The 12,453-nt window shown below is 40.6% G+C and overlaps 1 protein-coding gene across 1 annotated transcript in view; it reads left to right on the top strand.

The window, feature by feature from the left end:
• Positions 1-12,453, top strand: part of LOC135499544 (laminin-like protein epi-1) — a 32,016-nt gene that overhangs the window by 5,724 nt on the left and 13,839 nt on the right. Inside the window, exons 3-9 of the mRNA XM_064790364.1 lie at positions 7,952-8,170; positions 8,441-8,479; positions 10,020-10,212; positions 10,707-10,838; positions 11,333-11,508; positions 11,740-11,845; positions 12,007-12,159. Of these exons, the coding sequence (XP_064646434.1) occupies positions 7,952-8,170; positions 8,441-8,479; positions 10,020-10,212; positions 10,707-10,838; positions 11,333-11,508; positions 11,740-11,845; positions 12,007-12,159 (1,018 nt within the window). The remainder of the gene's footprint in view (positions 1-7,951; positions 8,171-8,440; positions 8,480-10,019; positions 10,213-10,706; positions 10,839-11,332; positions 11,509-11,739; positions 11,846-12,006; positions 12,160-12,453) is intronic.

The following is a 12,453-nucleotide window of genomic DNA, read 5'->3' as shown; positions in this document are numbered from 1 at the left end:
CAAGCCGCCGACTACTCAAACCAATCTCTGGAGTGCTCGAACACCTGGAATCAGTGTGTACTTCAACTTGAAAAGTTCGGGTGAAGGGGTTTTCTTCATGATAATATTCACAATGGTATAAGATGATGGTAAAAGAGGGCCGGCGAATCTAGGAAATTGAAGAAGAGGGAGCGTGCACTAAATTTTTCATCAAAGTTCCTGGACAGGTGTGTTCCAAAATTTCATGAGCGGTCAATTAAAAAAAGTTTACATTAATTGGGAGCCGTGCGTCTGGTGCACCCACTTGGATCCGCGCCTGATAAACGTACATGAATGAATAATAATAAGAAAATGTTTTAAAAAAACACGGAAAAAAGATTCGCCTGGGGTTCGAACCCGTGACCGTCCAATCCATTGTGCAACAGTCTAACCGCCGAGGCCATCAAGGCTATACTGTAAGGGGTATGATAGACAGGGATTTACCTCGTTCAATTCGTCGCAATATTGAAAAAGCGCCGTGATTGTGACGAGGTCACGCTGGCGGAAGAGTAATTGGGTTCAAATAGTCCCAGATAATCGTATAATTCAATACTGCGACAGAGTTTTCTTGATATATCGTATTTATATAGCTCGGTGATATTATAGATAATGCTCGCAGTTGATTTAAATGTTTGAATGGCTTTCTCAAAAACATTTTAGAAGCGGGGTCAACAGGGTCAAAAGAAATAGTCTTTGGCGCCAATGATGTCAGCAATGCCGGATTTGAATTAAGATTCGAGTCGATTCTTTTGGAGTTGGAAATGCCAATGCAGACGGCAATCGTATCTATATAGCTCCGTGCACGTGACTTGAAGGGACAATTTCGTTGTGGGATTTAGGTGGCCAGGAAGGTGATATGTAAATTGTAATATGAATCTATCCGCCTGCTCATCACTGTAGTTACAAACTAAATGCTCATCACTAATAATGAATTGAGCGTGTAATGTGAGACGGGTTTGACATGACTTGCAAATCTTAGATTTTTAGGCAAACGTGCAGTTACATTCCGTTTTGGTGAGATCTTTTTTGCAGTTTAATGGCATGTCAATAATTTTCTCGGCTCCTTGAGAATTCACGGTCCTACTTGAAGCTATTTTGCATGAAAAACAGCCTGTCTCATGCCAAAGTTGTCCCTTCAACAAAGAAAGATGATAGCCGATTTCATGGTTTGAATGGCCATTTTGAAAAAGGGTTTGGAATCCAGGTCAACCAAAATAGCTGTTGGCCTCAATGTACCCTCGGGAATTCAAGCCGCCGACTACTCAAACCAATCTCTGGAGTGCTCGAACACCTGGAATCAGTGTGTACTTCAGCTTGAAAAGTTCGGGTGAAGGGGTTTTCTTCATGATAATATTCACAATGGTATAAGATGATCGTATAAAGAGGGCCGGCGAATCTAGGAAATTGAAGAAGAGGGAGCGTGCACTAAATTTCTCATCAAAATTCCTGGACAGGTGTGTTCCAAAATTTCATGAGCTGTCAATTAAAAAAAGTTTACATTAATTAGGAGCCGTGCGTCTGGTGCACCCGCTTGGATCCGCGCCTGATAAAGGTACATGAATGAATAATGATAAGAAAATGTTTAAAAAAAACACGAAAAAAAGATTCCCTGGGGTTCGAACCCGTGACCATCCAATCCATAGTGCAACAGTCTAACCGCCGAGGCCATCAAGGCTATACTGTAAGGGTATGATAGACAGGGATTTACCTCGTTCAATTCGTCGCCATATTGAAAAAGCGCCATGATTGTGACGAGGTCACGCTGGCGGAAGAGTAATTGGGTTCAAATAGTCCCAGATAATCGTATAATTCAATATTGCGACAGAGTTTTCTTGATATATCGTATTTATATAGCTCGGTGATATTATAGATAATGCTCGCAGTTGATTTAAATGTTTGAATGGCTTTCTCAAAAAAATTTTAGAAGCGGGGTCGACAGGGTCAAAAGAAATAGTCTTTGGCGCCAATGATGTCAGCAATGCCGGTGTAACATCTGTGGTTGTTTCCCATGTGTCAGTGTTTCCAAACAATAGGCAGCTAGAGAGACCACGACTTTTCAATAGGGGGGATACACAGAAAAACTTGTCAATCTATATTTGAGCGTTCCCAAACAATGAGGGGAACCACTCAAAAACAGAAACACTCAAAAACATTACACCGGATTTGAATTAAGATTCGAGTCGATTCTTTTGGAATCGAAAATGCCCATGCACACGGCAATCGTATCTATACAGATCCGTGCACGTGACTTGAAGGGACAATTTCGGTGTTGGATTTAGGTGGCCAGGCCGGAAGGTGATATGTACATTGTAATTTGAATCTATCCGCCTGCTCATCACTGTAGTTACAAACTAAATGCTCATCACTAATAATGAATTGAGCGTGTAATGTGAGACGAGTTTGAAATGACTTGTAAATCTTAGATTTTTAGGCAAACGTACAGTTACATTCCGTTTTGGTGAGATCTTTTTGGCAGTTTGATGGTATGTCAATAATTTTCTCGGCCCCTTGAGAAGTCACGGTCCTACTTGAAGCTATTTTACATGAAAAACAGCCTGTCTCATGCCAAAGTTGTCCCTTCAACAAAGAAAGATGGTAGCTGATTTTATGGTTTGAATGGCCATTTTGAAAAAGGGTTTGGAATCGAGGTCAACCAAAATAGCTGTTGGCCTCAATGTACCCTCGGGAATTCAAGCCGCCGACTACTCAAACCAATCTCTGGAGTGCTCGAACACCTGGAATCAGTGTGTACTTCAGCTTGAAAAGTTCGGGTGAAGGGGTTTTCTTCATGATAATATTCACAATGGTATAAGATGATGGTATAAGAGGGCCGGCGAATCAAGGAACTGAGAGAAGAGGGAGTGTGCACTGCATTTCTCATCAAAATTCCTGGACAGGTGTGTTCCAAAATTTCATGAGCGGTCAATTAAAAAATGTTTACATTAATTGGGAGCCGTGCGTCTGGTGCACCCGCTTGGATCCGCGCCTGATAAACGTACATGAATGAATAATAAGAAGAAAATATTATAAAAAAAACACGAAAAAAAGATTCGCCGGGGTTCGAACCCGTGACCATCCAATCCGTTGTGCAACAGTCTAACCGCCGAGGCCATCAAGACTATACTGTAATATATGATAGACAGGGATTTACCTCGTTCAATTCGTCGCCATATTGAAAAAGCGCCATGATTGTGACGAGGTCACGCTGGCGGAAGAGTAATTGGGTTCAAATAGTCCCAGATAATCGTATAATTCAATATTGCGACAGAGTTTTCTTGATATATCGTATTTATATAGCTCGGTGATATTATAGATAATGCTCGCAGTTCATTTAAATGTTTGAATGGCTTTCTCAAAAAAAATTTAGAAGCGGGGTCAACAGGGTCAAAAGAAATAGTCTTTGGCGCCAATGATGTCAGCAATGCCGGATTTGAATTAAGATTCGAGTCGATTCTTTTGGAATCGAAAATGCCCATGCACACGGCAATCGTATCTATACAGCTCCGTGCACGTGACTTGAAGGGACAATTTCGGTGTGGGATTTAGGTGGCCAGGAAGGTGATATGTACATTGTAATTTGAATCTATCCGCCTGCTCATCACTGTAGTTACAAACTAAATGCTCATCACTAATAATGAATTGAGCGTGTAATGTGAGACGGGTTTGACATGACTTGCAAATCTTAGATTTTTAGGCAAACGTACAGTTACATTCCGTTTTGGTGTGATCTTTTTTGCAGTTTGATGGTATGTCAATAATTTTCTCGGCTCCTTGAGAAGTCACGGTCCTACTTGAAGCTATTTTGCATGAAAAACAGCCTGTCTCATGCCAAAGTTGTCCCTTCAACAAAGAAAGATGGTAGCTGATTTTATGGTTTGAATGGCCATTTTGAAAAAGGGTTTGGAATCGAGGTCAACCAAACTAGCTGTTGGCCTCAATGTACCCTCGGGAATTCAAGCCGCCGACAACTCAAACCAATCTCTGGAGTGCTCGAACACCTGGAATCAGTGTGTACTTCAGCTTGAAAAGTTCGGGTGAAGGGGTTTTCTTCATGATAATATTCACAATGGTATAAGATGATGGTAAAAGAGGGCCGGCGAATCTAGGAAATTGAAGAAGAGGGAGCGTGCACTGCATTTCTCATCAAAATTCCTGGACAGGTGTGTTCCGAAATTTCATGAGCGGTCAATTAAAAAAAGTTTACATTAATTGGGAGCCGTGCGTCTGGTGCACCCGCTTGGATCCGCGCCTGATAAACGTACATGAATGAATAATAAGAAGAAAATGTTTAAAAAAAACACGAAAAAAAGATTCGCCTGGGGTTCGAATCCGTGACCATCCAATCCATTGTGCAACAGTCTAACCGCCGAGGCCATCAAGGCTATACTGTAAGGGTTATGATAGACAGGGATTTACCTCGTTCAATTCGTCGCCATATTGAAAAAGCGCCATGATTGTGACGAGGTCACGCTGGTGGAAGAGTAATTGGGTACAAATAGTCCCAGATAATCGTATAATTCAATATTGCGACAGAGTTTTCTTGATATATCGTATTTATATAGCTCGGTGATATTATAGATAATGCTCGCAGTTGATTTAAATGTTTGAATGGCTTTCCCAAAAAAATTTTAGAAGCAGGGTCAACAGGGTCAAAAGAAATAGTCTTTAGCGCCAATGATGTCAGCAATGCCGGATTTGAATTAAGATTCGAGTCGATTCTTTTGGAGTCGGAAATGCCCATGCACACGGCAATTGTATCTATATAGCTCCGTGCACGTGACTTGAAGGGACAATTTCGGTGTGGGATTTAGGTGGCCAGGAAGGTGATATGTACATTGTAATTTGAATATATCCGCCTGCTCATCACTGTAGTTACAAACTAAATGCTCATCACTAATAATGAATTGAGCGTGTAATGTGAGACGGGTTTGACATGACTTGCAAATCTTAGATTTTTAGGCAAACGTGCAGTTACATTCCGTTTTGGTGAGATCTTTTTTGCAGTTTGATGGTATGTCAATAATTTTCTCGGCTCCTTGAGAAGTCACGGTCCTACTTGAAGCTATTTTGCATGAAAAACAGCCTGTCTCATGCCAAAGTTGTCCCTTCAACAAAGAAAGATGGTAGCTGATTTTATTGTTTGAATGGCCATTTTGAAAAAGGGTTTGGAATCGAGGTCAACCAAAATAGCTGTTGGCCTCAATGTACCCTCGGGAATTCAAGCCGCCGACTACTCAAACCAATCTCTGGAGTGCTCGAACACCTGGAATCAGTGTGTACTTCAGCTTGAAAAGTTCGGGTGAAGGGGTTTTCTTCATGATAATATTCACAATGGTATAAGATGATGGTAAAAGAGGGCCGGCGAATCTAGGAACTGGAAGAAGAGGGAGCGTGCACTGCATTTCTCATCAAAATTCCTGGACAGGTGTGTTCCAAAATTTCATGAGCGGTCAATTAAAAAATGTTTACATTAATTGGGAGCCGTGCGTCTGGTGCACCCGCTTGGATCCGCGCCTGATAAACGTACATGAATTAATAATAATGATAAAATGTTTAAAAAAAACACGAAAGGAAGATTCGCCGGGGTTCGAACCCGTGACCATCCAATCCGTTGTGCAACAGTCTAACCGCCGCGGCCATCAAGGCTATACTGTAAGGGGTATGATATACAGGGATTTACCTCGTTCAATTCGTCGCCATATTGAAAAAGCGCCATGATTGTGACGAGGTCACGCTGGCGGAAGAGTAATTGGGTTCAAATAGTCCCAGATAATCGTATAATTCAATATTGCGACAGAGTTTTCTTGATATATCGTATTTATATAGCTCGGTGATATTATAGATAATGCTCGCAGTTGATTTAAATGTTTGAATGGCTTTCTGAAAAAAATTTTAGAAGCGGGGTGAACAGGGTCAAAAGAAATAGTCTTTGGCGCCAATGATGTCAGCAATGCCGGATTTGAATTAAGATTCGAGTCGATTCTTTTGTAGTCGGAAATGCCAATGCACACGGCAATCGTATCTATATAGCTCCGTGCACGTGACTTGAAGGGACAATTTCGGTGTGGGATTTAGGTGGCCAGGAAGGTGATATGTACATTGTAATTTGAATCTATCCGCCTGCTCATCACTGTAGTTACAAACTAAATGCTCATCACTAATAATGAATTGAGCGTGTAATGTGAGACGGGTTTGACATGACTTGCAAATCTTAGATTTTTAGGCAAACGTACAGTTACATTCCGTTTTGGTGAGATCTTTTTTGCAGTTTGATGGTATGTCAATAATTTTCTCGGCTCCTTGAGAATTCACGGTCCTACTTGAAGCTATTTTGCATGAAAAACAGCCTGTCTCATGCCAAAGTTGTCCCTTCAACAAAGAAAGATGGTAGCTGATTTTATGGTTTGAATGGCCATTTTGAAAAAGGGTTTGGAATCGAGGTCAACCAAAATAGCTGTTGGCCTCAATGTACCCTCGGGAATTCAAGCCGCCGACAACTCAAACCAATCTCTGGAGTGCTCGAACACCTGGAATCAGTGTGTACTTCAGCTTGAAAAGTTCGGGTGAAGGGGTTTTCTTCATGATAATATTCACAATGGTATAAGATGATGGTAAAAGAGGGCCGGCGAATCTAGGAACTGGAAGAAGAGGGAGCGTGCACTGCATTTCTTATCAAAATTCCTGGACAGGTGTGTTCCAAAATTTCATGAGCGGTCAATTAAAAAAAGTTTACATTAATTGGGAGCCGTGCGTCTGGTGCACCCGATTGGATCCGCGCCTGATAAACGTACATGAATGAATAATAATAAGAAAATGTTTAAAAAAAACACGAAAAAAAGATTCCCTGGGGTTCGAACCCGTGACCATCCAATCCATTGTGCAACAGTCTAACCGCCAAGGCCATCAAGGCTATACTGTAAGGGGTATGATAGACAGGGATTTAGCTCGTTCAATTCGTCGCCATATTGAAAAAGCGCCATGATTGTGACGAGGTCACGCTGGCGGAAGAGTAATTGGGTTCAAATAGTCCCAGATAGTCTTATAATTTAATATTGCGACAGAGTTTTCTTGATATATCGTATTTATATAGCTCGGTGATATTATAGATAATGCTTGCATTTGATTTAAATGTTTGAATGGCTTTCCCAAAAAAATTTTAGAAGCAGGGTTAACAGGGTCAAAAGAAATAGTCTTTGGCGCCAATGATGTCAGCAATGCCTGATTTGAATTAAGATTCGAGTCGATTCTTTTGTAGTCGGAAATGCCCATGCACACGGCAATTGTATCTATATAGCTCCGTGCACGTGACTTGAAGGGGCAATTTCGGTGTGGGATTTAGGTGGCCAGGAAGGTGATATGTACATTGTAATTTGAATCTATCCGCCTGCTCATCACTGTAGTTACAAACTAAATGCTCATCACTAATAATGAATTGAGCGTGTAATGTGAGACGGGTTTGACATGATTTGCAAATCTTAGATTTTTAGGCAAAGGTACAGTTACATTCCGTTTTGGTGAGATCTTTTTTGCAGTTTGATGGTGTGTCAATAATTTTCTCGGCTCCTTGAGAAGTCACGGTCCTACTTGAAGCTATTTTGCATGAAAAACAGCCTGTCTCATGCCAAAGTTGTCCCTTCAACAAAGAAAGATGGTAGCTGATTTTATGGTTTGAATGGCCATTTTGAAAAAGGGTTCGGAATACAATGTTATTCCACTAATCACTTTTATGCAATTTTAGCAAACAGATCAATGGCTAAGGAGTAGAAATACATCGTAGTTTTTTTTATTTTATGTGATGCACATGTAGATTAAAACAACATGACTCCCTCTTGTGATTTTAAAACATGTATACACATGTCGGCCTATTGAGATAAAAAGTACCATACATTGAATATTGGATAATAAAATAACTCCCAAAAAAATTTTTTTGTAGAGATATGAAATAGACGAAATCCTCCTGCAATTCGGCGACTCAAAACGGCCGAAGAGATTTTCAATTGAGAGATCAGATGATGGCATTAACTACATACCCTGGGTAATCCGAGAGTCTGACCAGGCTGACTGCAGCTCGACATACGAGAATTTACCATCTAAAGTTGATTCTATCATCTGCAGGAGTTACGGTGCACCAAAGGAGACCAACTATGAATCGGTGAGAAAAATTCTAATCAAAGCCTGCTTGATGATTTTATTTGTCCATATTATGGACAAATCGATGAAAAATTCCTAGCATAGTTTGCATCCCGATTCATCATTATGTCGCAATCAGTGAAAACAAGTCAAGCATGTTTACCAGGTACGTATATATCTGAATATTTAAAAAAATCTTACCCCATAAATTGTGTACCCCGTTTCATATTCTGTGTCTAAATGGAGCTTTTTACATAAAAACGTCTGATATATATTGGCATTCTTATTTCAGATAAGAACCGATTTGTCATCCGTTCCAGGATACTTGGCTGTAAGTATATGAACTCCATTACATCTTCTTTGACAGTTAATCAAGCAACTGCCTTAATGAATCAGAGATCCTTTATACTTATTTACAGTAGAATATCACTGATTGTGTACAGGATAACCCCACAAAAAATCTCTTATTCCGCTGCAATCAAATTTCAGGGCTGGACGATGTCTCGGTATTTGAGGTTTAAATTCTACCAAATGGACCTAACTTTGGGCATCACTGGTGATAAGTTTGTAAGTATTCCTCGGTTACTCCTTTCTGGGCATACATGTATTTCCATTTTTCAGAAAGTGTGTTAATTGCTACATGTACATGATGACTAGATCACTAGATCAGCGCTTTTAATAACTTGGAGACGTTTTGGAGACGATTTGTTGTTGGCATGGGCAATTTCATAGTTACGCAGAATGTTACCACGGCACAGCCGCGAAGAGCTCGCTTTGAACGGTCGGTGGGCGTGTTGCCATAAATTGCAAAATATGCCTTTTCTTGATGGAAGCAGTTCGACCTACGCATTGAGATTTTATTATCTAAGCGAGATATCAGTTGTGTGTACCAAAGGACTTAATAAGTTTACTGTTCAAGATAGCAATTCGAAGTTATGTGAGCCGTTTCTTCATAAAACGATGGAGGGAAATGTCACCAAATGAGTTATTGTAAAGGTAATTTCGCTAAGTATTGTGGACTCTTAATCTCTATGATTATAAACTAGCGTGCAAGTCCACGTGAAAGAACGTGTCCGACTGTAACAGTATGATATCCATATCTGTCCGCCTGGAATAAGTTTTTCCAATAAGTTCATTAAAAAAATAGTCTTCAGTTTGCACTATACGACAGGCTAAACAACAGTCACAGCATCGGGCACAGTTTGTTTGGCAGTTGGGCAGTGTTTCTCTATGGAATGCTTCTTGATTGTTCTGTGTTCTGTTCGATTTTCTGGGTGTATAAAACATTCGACATCAGAAATATAACAATGTTTGATAGATGAATAACGCATGCTTCTGTGAATAAATAACGCATGCTAAGTTATTCATTTGCCTCATGTTTATCGCAGTTTGTCCCATGTTTAACTTGGAAGGGATCGACATGTGGGCTGTGCCTACAAAACGATTGATTAATGCATTTGACCGTTCAATGTTTGCATGCCGCTCAAAGAGAAACTATGGGTGGTTACAAGAATATAAACCACTCTGGAATTGGTCCACATAAGGACTGCTTAAGCGGTCAAGGAATGAAAAGTGGGTTCATTGCTTTTGGGATCAGCACTATATTTCATGCACGCGCATATGTACATACGCATACTAGAATAGGTTTTCTTAAATACATTTTATGAAAATGAATACATTTGTATCCTGAGTTCTTTGGCAAGTCCCTATATTTCGACTAGCCTTAAACTACAATTTTTTTCTGGAAAACAAAACAAGAACCAAATATTTAGCGTTTACTATAGAAGAATGGTAACTGTCTTTTAATTCGCCCGTATGTAATTCATGTCACCATAAATAAGTCTTCACCCTATTGGTTTGAATTTTTGCAGCAACATTACACAGTTCGTAACTTGGAGGTGCATGCCGAGTGTATCTGTAACGGCCACGCCGATGCCTGTGACTACAGTAACATCACAGGCAACTTTGAGTGTGTTTGTGGCGACAACACCCAAGGAAGGCAATGCGATCAGTGCTTGCCTGCCTTCAATCAGAAGAAGTTCAAATACGGAGCAACCTGCGAAGGTGAATGAATTATTCAAATCTTTCGATACAAAGTGGTCATTTTTATAGAGCGGGATACGGCCGTAGGCCTATTAGTGAAATTTCTACTCGCCCTGAAGCCCCCTGTAGATCAAGATGATCACGCCTTAATTAAACCCTGAGAAACGAGGGTCATCGTCAATGCCATCCTGGTTCTTTCTGGTTAACACCAATCATCAGCTTGGCTTTTCTACATAACGTTATATAGCCCCTTGCCTCACAATCAAAAGAATTCAGGCCCAGCCCAACACACAACCTATTGTCTTTATACAAAGCTTCTTCGCTCCTCAGCCTAAATTTCCATTGATCTCCTGTCTCATCAAAAGGTTATTTAGGGCAAATCTTGATAACATCGACCCCCTCGAAACAGCGTGCATGGGTTTCGATATGAGGCCAAAATTGGCAAGGGCATATAAACGTAACGTGACATCTGTTTCCCAAATGTCACCTTCGTATACATCTGCTCTCTTTTCCAGGCTGCAACTGCTTCAACCACACCGATGCCTGCTATTTCAACCAATCAGTGGCCGACCTTGGTCTCAGCCTCAACTTGGAGGGAAAGAAAAATGGCGGTGGTGTCTGCCAAAACTGCGATCACAACACGACCGGTATTTATAACTAATTCTGTTTTATTATTAAGTCGTGTACGTTTTGGGTGTCGTAGCAATCTGCAGCAATTGCACTCTTATCATAACTACTGGTCTGCGTTATTAAACCATGCATTTCACAGTCCTTCTAATGAACTAAAAATAGTCAGAATTCAATATTCAATGAAAAGGAAACCACTAAAAACGGGTTGATACCAATATATTGATAAAAATTGATAAAACACGGTCACGCTTAGTGTTTTATCAGTCTTTATCAATACGGTGTAGCAATTTTGATGATACCAATGCTTAAATCCTTAATGTTCCCTTGGAGTAATTTGTCAAAACTTAAGATGTAACTTAGATTACTTCTTGCCAGCAGAGAGCCAATATTTACATCATCCGTCAGGTTTTGGCATTTTCGACGATATACATGTACACCAGGTAAATGACGTACACCAGATCGCTCTTTTATACTTTATAACGTACACGTACATTGTATTCTTTGCTTTTAGGCATCAACTGTGAGAAATGTGTTGATTTCTTCTACCGCCCTCTTGGCCGCTCCCAGGGAGCAGGGGATGCCTGTATCCCTTGCGGCTGCTTTGATGACGGTATTGTCATGAACCTGGAGACTGGGCGTTTTGGAGATTGCATCATGAATGATGATGGCATTATGCCTTTCGGAAAGGTAGGCGTAAATATTGTATCTATTCGATATTTAGCTTGTTTTTTTTCATTTTTGCTTTCTTCTTCTGCATTCAAGCTTGATTGTATTTGTTCTGTGCCAATACGGTATGGTGCCAGTTGTATGACAGGCCTAGTCTTTGGTCAAGGAAGTCAACTACGATTTCTGCGGTTGCCCTTGCTGGAAGAGGCAATAGTATTTTCCCAATGGCATTGTCTGCTTTTTATGTTTCAGATCCCAGGGGATTGTCTCTGCAAAACCAACGTAGCCGGGCCGAAATGTGACCAGTGCAAACCAGAATATTTCAACTTGACAATGAAGAATTCAAATGGCTGTCAAGGTACAATGCATTTCTCAACGAAAAGGTCTTTCGAACTTAACATCAGCGCTTGTCACCTGTGTCTCCGTGAGGGGTCCTGACTTGTGTTTCCTACTTACGTTAACATGACATGTATAAGTTGAATGCCCAAATATTGATTCAATTCAATATTCTTGTTTCAGACTGCCTCTGTAATGTTCCTGGTACGATCAACAGCAGTAACGTGTGTTCAGGAGACATCATGGGTCAGTGTCCATGTAAAGCGAATGTCATCCACAGGCAGTGCAACGAATGTCGGGACCAGTTCTACAATCTTACTGACTCAAACACAGATGGTAAGTGCCAATCTCCATCATCTCTGTTTTTCAGAAAATCTCTTCTTGCAATAAACATGCAGCGGGAGAATGCTTTGAGCGAGATTGTTGTTCTCATTTTGGTTTTCTTCTTCGCATTTAATACTGGTGACGGGTTTTTTCGTGCCATGTTATTCGTGTGGCAGCTTCATCTTCGGCCAGGGAGAGATGCCCATTACAACCTTCATAATTTTATCAGATAAACTGGATCGATGCTAAGCCTGGCATAGGCACAATGAAGTCTAGTTCAAAATACTATATCCTGGACTAAATGAC

Source organism: Lineus longissimus, chromosome 2 (genome assembly GCF_910592395.1).
Source record: "Lineus longissimus chromosome 2, tnLinLong1.2, whole genome shotgun sequence".
Lineage (NCBI taxonomy): Eukaryota > Metazoa > Nemertea > Pilidiophora > Heteronemertea > Lineidae > Lineus > Lineus longissimus.
This window is presented reverse-complemented; position numbering and strand designations above follow the sequence as displayed.